This window comes from Schistosoma mansoni, chromosome W (genome assembly GCF_000237925.1).
Source record: "Schistosoma mansoni strain Puerto Rico chromosome W, complete genome".
Lineage (NCBI taxonomy): Eukaryota > Metazoa > Platyhelminthes > Trematoda > Strigeidida > Schistosomatidae > Schistosoma > Schistosoma mansoni.
This window is the reverse complement of record NC_031502.1, coordinates 37,854,777-37,865,291: the sequence shown is the minus strand read 5'-3', so window position 1 is coordinate 37,865,291 and position 10,515 is coordinate 37,854,777. Positions and strand designations below refer to the sequence as shown.

Here is a 10,515-nt window from a genome sequence, read left to right as displayed (position 1 = left end):
ATTGTATTTAAAAAATAAATAAATTTGTATGTTGTTCTACTAAAATAATTGTTCTTTTTCTGTTCAAATTCATTCTATGTTTTCTAGTTTTACATAACTTGACCATTCAATTGATTTTCCTTTTATCCAAAATAAAATGCAATTGATTTTCTTTCCTTTTTCCTAAATTCTATTTACTTTTCTTCGTTGAATTTGGTTCTTTCCACTGAAAAACAAACACAAATAACATCAAATGCATAAAATTCAACTTTCTATGACTAATTAAAATTTAAAAATATTTTAGTCAATTACCATTAATTATTGTTCAGTGATTTTTAAATTACTGTAACAATTGACCAGTACTTCATAGTTTTCAGTACCTATCCCACGGAAATCAATATGTGACATAGACTTTCTTGTTAAATATATACAATACTATCTGAACAAGTTCTATTACTCTATATTGGTATTAGTAGTGATTGACTATAAAAGTGAGTAGTAAGCTGTTGACATTTATGAATGTTTTGTAAGTGATAGATGCGTATATCGAGTTTATCACAATTTCGTATGTGCACGCCTTCCAGTTAAATAGTAATTCTGCCGTAAATCTTAATTTGAATGTGGTTACTTTGAAATAAATTACAGTTTATTAATAGTATCCAAGTTTGATCTTTTAAATGAAAAAGCTAAACACTAATGGAAGAAATCTTCAAAAAACAAAATAAAAAGTAGGATGTATAAGCTCTAAACGTTTCATGTTGAAAATTCTATAAAGGTATTTTAAAGGAATAAGTCAATCTGAATCAAGTTTTGTGCTGACTTCGCAATTGGATTAATTCTACCTTGGATCACGTAGGACGAGAAGCAGATGTACCTGTACATTTTGCTAAAATTGCTTAAACCGATAACAAAATTTATTTTCTTAACCTTAATTATAAACTCGATTATCCTGACTTTAAACGCTATCTTCAAACTTTTAATCCTGACCATATTTACATAATCTCTGGTTTTGAACTCAAACCCCTAAGTCCGACCAGGAGCAATGTGAGAACTTGCTAAGATTTATTTATATTCTTATAAAGACTAATGAAGGCAAAAAATCGGTATCCGTATCGACGAATTTATATTTTTGCTTCCTAGATTTTCAGACAGAACAACCTGCAGAAGACTACAATAGATTCGTTGCTTATATAAAATCTGTATACTTTTTGTAGTATTGTTATTCGTTCTTCATCTACAAACAAAAACTGATTTCTAATTGACTAACAACTGGCTAAGATTCATCGCAGTTGTTTTAAGCTCATTCTTATACTAGAAGTTTACTGAAAACTTTTAAATGCCAAGCAACTTCATTCTGACAATCTGTTATAGTTCATTCTTGAAGGAATCTCTTTTGAGAACTATTGAATCCTTTTGTTTTTAACCAATATGAATTCGGCTAATTTATACCTGTATGTATGCATTATTTGTAAGATATGCTCGTGTATAACAGAGATACTGAAGTGATTGTGCACATCTCTGATTCAAATATTTAATGTTATTTAGTACAGTATGATTGATAGTTTTCTACCTTACTGTATTATTATTATTATTATTATTATCATTGGGATTTAAAGGTCTGTCTACTGTATTAGTGTAACAATGTAGAATTCAGTAACACATTATTAATGATCAATAATTCGAAACTATATTCGTTAATTATTCGATGTTTTTTCTCTCTTCAGTTTATTCACTTATCCTAAAATATTACAAATGTGCCTTTTTTGTATTAGTTTAATTGATTCATAAGAAGAACATTTTATTGTATCATCCGTCAATCGAACTATCTCGTCTAACTGATGAGTAAGACAATTGTCTCCACCTTTCTACTTTTGGGGTTATTCCATAGTTGAAATGTAGTTTGTAGCTTAGAATGCAATATTTCACTTAGGAATGTATATAATTATCTTGATAATATCCAAGTGTATTCTTACTATGCATAACAATCATATATTAAAATTCTTATTTTTATTTCAGCAAGTATCATTTTCACATCCATAAGTGATTAAAACAAACAAGTGATTTATTACATTCTTTTCCTATCACATTTTCTATTAGATTTTCTTTTAAACTTTATACTTCATTGCCCACCTCTACTTCTTTTTAGTCACTATTTTTTTGTCTCCTTACTTTTCATGTTAGTAACTATTTCATTATTAATATGACTATTATCATCATCATTAACAGTATTTTGATTTATGCATTTTCGTTTTAAAATTCAGCTTAACTTGAAAGAAACTCATTAGTTTCTAAGTTATAGGAATAAACATTAATGATGATTAATAATTTTCCTCTCTTTCCCCCTGCATATATAGAAATATGCAATTGTTCTCATTCTACAATCTAAACTGTTCATTAATCATGATTTTCTTTAGAATTCTAAACATTTTTTTGTGTTTTAGAATTTTGTTTTATTAAGCAAACAATTTGTCAATTCAGTTAAGATTTTTCTGAATATTTTTTTATTTATTTTCATTATCTTTTCTTTCAACTATTATAATTTCAACTAGTTTCATCACGGTTTATTAATTCTAATGAAAAGATTTACAAGTTAGTTGTATATTATAGAATTAAATTGTTTATTTCATAATAATAGTAGACCTGGATAAATTTGTTGTTTGGTTATAAATCAGTTCACAATATTTACTTCATTTCGAAATTGATTTTATTGAAATTTCAGGAAAAATTTCCTTTTTATAAATTTGAATAAAGAAAGAACAAATATCGAGGCAAACGTATTTCACAAAAATTGAGATTGAATCCCGCAAGGTGAGATCAAGGATGCGCACTGCTGAGGAGTCCCACAATAGGACGAAACGACCGTCCAGTGCTTCCAGGTTTTCGATGGTGGTCTAGCTTCAATTGACTCATGATCTTAAATATGTAAAATTGAGATTAAATGGATAGACGGTGTTCAATGGTACGATTGCTCGTCATTTTCTCGACAGTGAGGATGATGTTGAAGTTCAGAAATCCTTCAAAATGATCAATAAACAGAGGAATTTAAAACTGTTGCAATAAAATGATTTTAAATTGAATTTATGTATGCAAAAAGAAACAGTTATAAATCTTGTTTTGCCCTGGTGATCTTATTTTTGTAAGATTATTACGTAAGACGTTTTCTTTTTTCCTAAACTGCAATCACACTTTTTAAGATTTTTATTCTTCTGAGCCTTACTCAACCAGTCTATAATAAATTATCTATCTTTTGCTTCGAGAGGAAAAAAATTTTTGTTTCCATGTTGTTCTAGAGCATTCACATATTTAACTTATGAGTAAGCGACTGTTTAAACGATTTTAATCCCTCCGTAATAGGATCTTTTATATTATTCGATCTCCACATTTCAACCCAGCTTTTTGTAGGCGTTCCTTATATAAAGTATGTGGACTTGATTTGTTTCAATGACTAAAACTATGGTTTAAAGTTGTAATCAGCTGAAGGGAATCCACGAAATAAATGAATTCATGTTATTCTGCCACAATATTTGTTCTTTCTATATTCATCATTCTTTTGACTTTAACATTATTTGATGCTCATAAATTGTGTTTATGAATTGGAAGATTAGTAGATGGTGTCAAAACCGGTCAATTACATGAACTCAATGAACTATGACTACCTCTTCCGCCGTTGATCTGTATTAGTCCGTAAAATTGTTAGTTTGTAACATCAAGGCATATGTCTCAGCAAGCGAACAGAAAATTTCCACATCTTATCAGAATGACCTACCCTAGTTAAGTTTCTTGTTTTACGCCAGAACAAACAATTATTCTTTATTATCCATCCTAAAACCTAACTTATAACTTTATTCTTTGGCTCATAATCATTACATGATGTTCGATGGATTACATTTTTTCCCTTATATAGTTAAAAAAGGGATATTTTAGCATACGAGAATATTATGTAATTAGGTTACTAGGTTTTAGTGTCATTTCGGTTTCTTTTAAACTTTTATGCAATATAGTGGATTGCATCTAAAACTAAGTGTGGATGCATAAGCTGAATATATTTTGTTTTTAACATACTAAACTTATCGGTCATATATTTTCATTATACTTATAAATCTTATTATTCCTGTTTAGTTAACTATACACATATCGGCTGTTAAATAATGTTTTAACTTATCCAGCTTCATTTCTTCTGGTTATTTTATATGTATTAAAATTAAAGAATTTTAAATGTTGGCCATAACTCACCATACCCTATTTCAATACTGATATTTTTAACTGATACATTTGTTTCTTTGTGACATCATAATCAGTATTGAACTCGTTTATGATTACCTCTAGAAACATGAAAACTTTTTGAGCTAAAATCGGCCATCTTCACGCCTCTCTTTTAATTGCCTTGCGTCAAGATTTTATCGTGTTTCTTTCCTGGAAGCTACTTTTTTGTGACTTCTATACAATTTGTAAAAAACTACTATAGTAATGATCGCATTTATTTATTTGATTTATGAATTTCAATGATATGATACTATTTGTTATTGAAATAAACCTTTCATTATTAAGGAAGCAAATTTTTGTTGTTCATCTATATTTGTCCTTGGATAAGTCAAATTAATTTGTCTAATCTGATTCCACTTATCAGTTAGTTTCTTTTAGTGTAAGATGAACATGTGTTTCATTTCAAGCCTTTGGACAATTAGACATTACATAATATGCTTAAATATTATATCATTACGTGGCAAAAAACAAAGTTCACCATGAAATTACATTCTATTACACAGGTTAAATTTAAACATTATGTGAAGATGTTTTAATAAACACAATAGTGTTTACGTTGCATCTATCGTAGGATTTTTTTAAATTTATAATTCAGAAGTAAGTCTAGCTAAATTGTTTTATTGTGATCATTTGTATTCAATCATGAAAACTGCTTACTTTTTCATGTCAAATAGCCTTGTTTCAAATTTATAAAACACATGCAAACAGATATTCATTCTAGGTAAGACATATTCTCACATTCACTAACTATCCTAAACCGAATAACATTAGCTAAATCATGATCAAGTGTAGTCCGTTGGAAATGTTGATTGTTGTCAGAAGTTTACATTCATTCCATTTGAATAATTATAGTTATTAAGCATCATGTTGTTTTAAATTCATTTGGTATTGTTTACCTGAATCTTCCTATTGATGTTGAGGACTGCAATTGATCAATCTCCTACTGACATATGTGCAAACTGCGCGTATTACCTTGATATCGCCCTAATTCACTAGCATTATAAGCAAAGATTGATAGTGACTAGCAGCGGAATCCAGGACGCGCGTTTCACCTCGTTTGGGACTCGTCAGCTGGATGTGCCTGCACCCCAGATTTGATGTTCACCATGGGACTCGAACACAACACCGTTCTCAATTGATCAAATGCAGTCCTAAAGATTAGTGGGAAGATTCAAGAGTTGAAACTTCATCCCGTTGCACAGGCAAGTTGGGTATCAGAACTCAGTACCTGAGTGAATAACTCGGTGACTTTTGAAACGAAGAGTACTGGGTTCGAGTCTCAGAGTGAACATCAACCCTGGGATGTAGGTACATTCAACTGAAAAATCCCAAATAGGACGAAACGTGAGTTCTGGATTTTACCGCTAGCCACTATCCGTGATCTCATTTTATTGATACATTATTTTATTGTGTATTACTACAAAGTAAAAATGTAAAATCATAAAATCCATCCTAAAACGTTATTAGCTACTAATTGTGATCTTTGAATGATAAATATATATATATATATATATATATATATATATATATATACATCTCTGTCGTTATCACTGGGAGCGAATGTCCAGATGATATTACATTTCTTTATAAAATTCTGTCAAATCCGATTTTAATTACGTGTAAAAGAATAGAATGCATTGTGTAGTTAATTTTCAAATAAGTGAGACATTCTATAAAATAATTTCAATTTGATGGTTGTGCATTTATTGGTTATAATTCTACTTACAGAGTGTATTCTTCAATATGCATTTCATTTGACTAAGAATCTGTCCAAAGAATTGATGTTAATGTTTACTTGAAAGTAGTGAGTAGTTTGTACACGTTTTTAAAAACGTTTTTCGATCAGTTGTTGTTCATTATCATTTATGAAGTCTCTTAATTTAGCGTATAACTTATTGTACAAGAGATGACTTCTATTAAAATGTTTTGGTAAACATTATTTATGTGTTTTCAATAAAAGAAATAGAAGTATACACACTTTCTTATATCTAGATAAACTGATCGCATAAGATATGCTTTTATTTTACTGAATAGATTTCCAAAGAGACCGTCAATAGAAGTGGGTCATACAGAAGAGCATAATAAACGTACATCTATGTCAAAAGAATATTTAAACAATTCTGTATTCAACCATAATTTAACAAGAACAAAATTACTAAGTAATTTACAGGAATTTCATTGTTCACGATTATCTCAACTGTATAATAGTATAGGATATGAAAATTTGAAAAATGATAGATTCTTGAAGAAAGATGACAATTCACGCGATCCTTTTCCAAATCTTCGTAATTTTTGTCAGAAACAAACTACTTCAAATCATCCAATTAGTGAGTCTACAGTATCTTCAGCTGCAGTGCTTCGTCCTCCACGTCCACCTCAAAGAACTACTTCTTTAGCCAGAGATCATCAGCCTTCCAGGACAAATGAAATTAATAGTACAGATACATCATGTTCTTCGCGTAGTAGTCCATCTCGTAATGTAAACAGCTCTACACAAGATCCAAACAGTCAAGTATGTTTAAAATAGTTGATGTTTGTTAAGTATTACATAATCACTTTTATGATCGATATTTAATACCCAATTCACTTTCAGAAATGTTTTTCACATAATTTGTGCAACAATGACTTATCCCATATTTGTTCATCAGTGTAAATTGACTTATTTTTTCACTGAAAAATTTAAATAACGAGCAGTTTCATTAACCAATAATCCTTCAAACGATGTCTGACTTAATGGTTCAAGATTAAACTGCTATTTCATTTTCGGATGAGTGTTGAAGTAATGTGCAAGACTTTTTTCTCAGGTGGTTGCTTTTGGTGATACTGCGTTTCTTGAGTTGAATAACCTAAATATCTAGTAATTAGTATCATTTTGAACAATAAAAACAAGGTTAAATCAGTTCATTTACACAACCTTATTCATGAATGGTTGTCTTCGTAGTTTTTGTTATCCTTTTTTGTCTTTGTATTTTTGATGGATAATGTGTTTGGTTCACCGTTGAGTATATATCTGACTAATCTTCTCTAAATGAATTAATCAACTGAATGGGTGTTTGTTTCATGTAACTTATAAAATATTTAAGTAATATATATATTAATATCTAACCAAACAAATATATGCATTGTAAACTTCATTTTACTGTAAAAAGCTATGACTTCAATTAGCATTTCTTGATTGAAGATCCCAAAAAAGGAGAGACAATTCTGAATTTTGTACAAATAAAACTAGTTATAAATATCTTTTTTATAAATAACTCTTTCCTTTAATCAGCCATAGGCAGTGTGGCATCTGGTATGAATGTATCTCGGTTAGGTTGTCCCGCTTCGAGCTTTGCACATTGAGAGAAGGAAATAGGAAGTTAGCTAATTAAAAACGTGTTTAAGGACATAATATTCAGCCCCATAAAAAGCTAAACACGACCGGTAAACTTCAAAAGGAATTAATGTGACCGAAATTTCAGAACTATGGTATAATAATGAACTCGAAACTTAGGTATATAATGAATGCTTTTGGGCTATTTTGGATGATTTTAGGTTGTGTCACTCAACAATTCAGGCGACTATCAAGGAAGTAATTTATTTCAAGATAACTTACTTTATTCAGAGTACGTATTTAAAAAGTCGTTTTTGGTTAGTACGCTAGCATAAATAATTTAAAACATGAATTTTAGACTATGGTTCTTATCCATCGCAATATAAACATTATTTTACTAGAACCACGTCAAGATCAACAATGGATAATCAGGTGGTTGAATATATTAAGAATCCTACTTGCCCCAAAATCCCATAAACTTGCAATTTACAAAATCATAACGTATATACAAAAAGCTTCAGTGAAACTGTGGTATGAGAGTGTTGGTATGTATGTTTAATAATTGGAAACACCACAGAGTAATGTAACAGTTGGAAGTGCATTAAAAAAATAAAATAAAATTATCTAACAATTGATGGGTGTAATGAACCGATTCTTTCAGTTTAACAACTGAATGTGAAGTATCAAGACTGAGTTGTCACCTAAATTCTTGCTATACCTTTATTAATTTATCTGATTAAATAAACTAAACATTTTGTCTGTGAAATATTTCGCACACACTCTTCTTTACAAATATTCTGTCATGAGTGTTTGATGATAAAAAGATGAAGATATATAAATCGATTAGTGAACTTACTTTTATACACATTCAAGGTAATTGTGTTATTCAGACTTGAACTGATTTACTGAACCTATTATGTTAATGCTTGTTGAGTAACCTTATTTAAATGTACTAAATATAAGCAAGAAAAAACTCTAAGTGACTTTTAAAAATCTCAAAATGATGCATTCATCATTATCATTTATTGACAATCATTAAGTGTTATTCATTACGTTAATGAATGCTTTAATGAGTAAAGTTAATATTTTAAAAGAATTTGTAGTAGTTAACACCGAAAAATGAAACAGATTTGATTTAATTTTCGCTTTTTCTTTCTTTACAGGTATACTCCACTACAATTTGTGGATTATCTAATCCAAATAGATATTCTCATTGTAAACCACTAGATAATAATATGAATAATCATTTACCTGATAAATTAATTGATAAAGAAGTTAGTGATCTAAATTCTCCAGAGAATGACACAGTATGGTGGTCACATTTATTACCTTATAAACCATCAAATCTACCAAGTAATTTAGCTGATCGTCTAAGGCAAAGAAATAGTTTAATACTGTCGAGAAGTTCACCAACAACTCGATTATCTAATAGTTCACTACCAAATTCTTTTCCATTTAACAATAATAATAAGTCAAATAATAATAGTAATCTTCAAAATATAATGATACAATCAATGTATGAACATAGTGATTCCGGTGATTATACTGGGTTGCAATCCGATGTAACATCTTTGTATTGTGTACAAAATAAGCATGTTAATGATATACGATTAAGACAATCAAGACCTATAAGTATGCATACAGATTATTCACAATATAATAATAATAATAATTCATTCTTTCTACCATCATTGACACATTTCAATACAACAATTAATTCAAATACTGTAACTCATTCATCACCATTAGCCTCATCTTCGTCTTCAATATCATCCTTACAGCAACAACAACAACAAACACCAAAACGACCATCTAGTCTTTCGTTAGCTTCATCTTTTACAAATGTTATTCCTAAATTAGATAACCTGATCAAAACAAATAAATTACGTGAAACATTGAATTCATCAAAGTCAATATCATCATCATTATCTTCATCTACTTCTACTTCGACTACTTCTGCTACTATTACTACGAATAATTCACAATTACTATTTCAAAATAATGTGTGTAATATTATTCCAGATTATTTATTAAAATCATGTCCACCTAGTGATAGTCCATTACTTGGACAATATTGTCGTCTATTGTTACTTCGAGCAAATGATGATCATGATGATACTGTTGCTACTGTTGACCATATAAATATTGTGGATACAGAAGATAATAACAATATTTCAACACTTATTGACTATTCTGTGAAACTTACACCAACTGCTGAGACACCAGCTACGCCTGTTTAATATTTATATATATGCTTTCCTCATGTCTTTCAAATAATAGCATCGAAACTGATTGTATTCATTTATGAAAAATAGTTTTTATTTCGTAGCTTCTTCAAAAATATAAAAACAAAAGATCATCATAGCCAGGTAGATAAATTTCTTTTGGTATATCTATATCAGATTTATACCCTTTCTAATAGTTTCTTTTCGTTTCGATCCTTTTTAAATATGTTATTATTTACAAATTTGTCTACATTGAATTTTTAAAATAAAAAAACACGATTGCAATAAATATCAATGTGTTTCACTGTTTGTTAGACACATGTAAAATCTATATTTTATAGCAATTTATAACAAACAGTGATATCGAAATCATACACATTGATAAACAGTAAGAAATAAAAGTGACCTTCTTTCTTTTCGAATGTCATTTCTTCTTGGATGATAAAATTTGTAAAGAAAAATTACATTTAATTATTTTCATAGTTGAAAGCGTGAGTCAATTGAAGCTAGACCAGAAATCCATTACCAGATCGATTGCGCAAGCCATACAAAGTTTTATATTTATCTCACGTCAACTAAATTTAAATGCTGGCTTTAGACTATCGAACGTATTCAAAAAAATGTTTAAAAAAAGCGTGAATAATGATGAAAATCCTTTGTATGTAATCAACCTAGTCATCCTAGCTGTGCTATTTCATTAGAATCGATGTATTCTTTCCTGCCTAAGACTAACCT

The 10,515-nt window shown here is 29.3% G+C and overlaps 1 protein-coding gene across 1 annotated transcript; it reads left to right on the top strand.

Annotated features, from left to right (window-relative positions):
* Positions 1 to 6,337: 6,337 nt before the first annotated feature.
* On the top strand, positions 6,338 to 9,795 carry Smp_157170 (putative histidine kinase; the record flags this gene model as incomplete). The annotated part of the gene is made up of 3 exons (XM_018789610.1): positions 6,338 to 6,754; positions 8,719 to 9,187; positions 9,305 to 9,795. 3 exons carry the CDS (start codon positions 6,338 to 6,340, stop codon positions 9,793 to 9,795), a joined length of 1,377 nt encoding a protein of 458 aa, XP_018655035.1.
* Between the last annotated feature and the right edge of the window lie 720 nt (positions 9,796 to 10,515).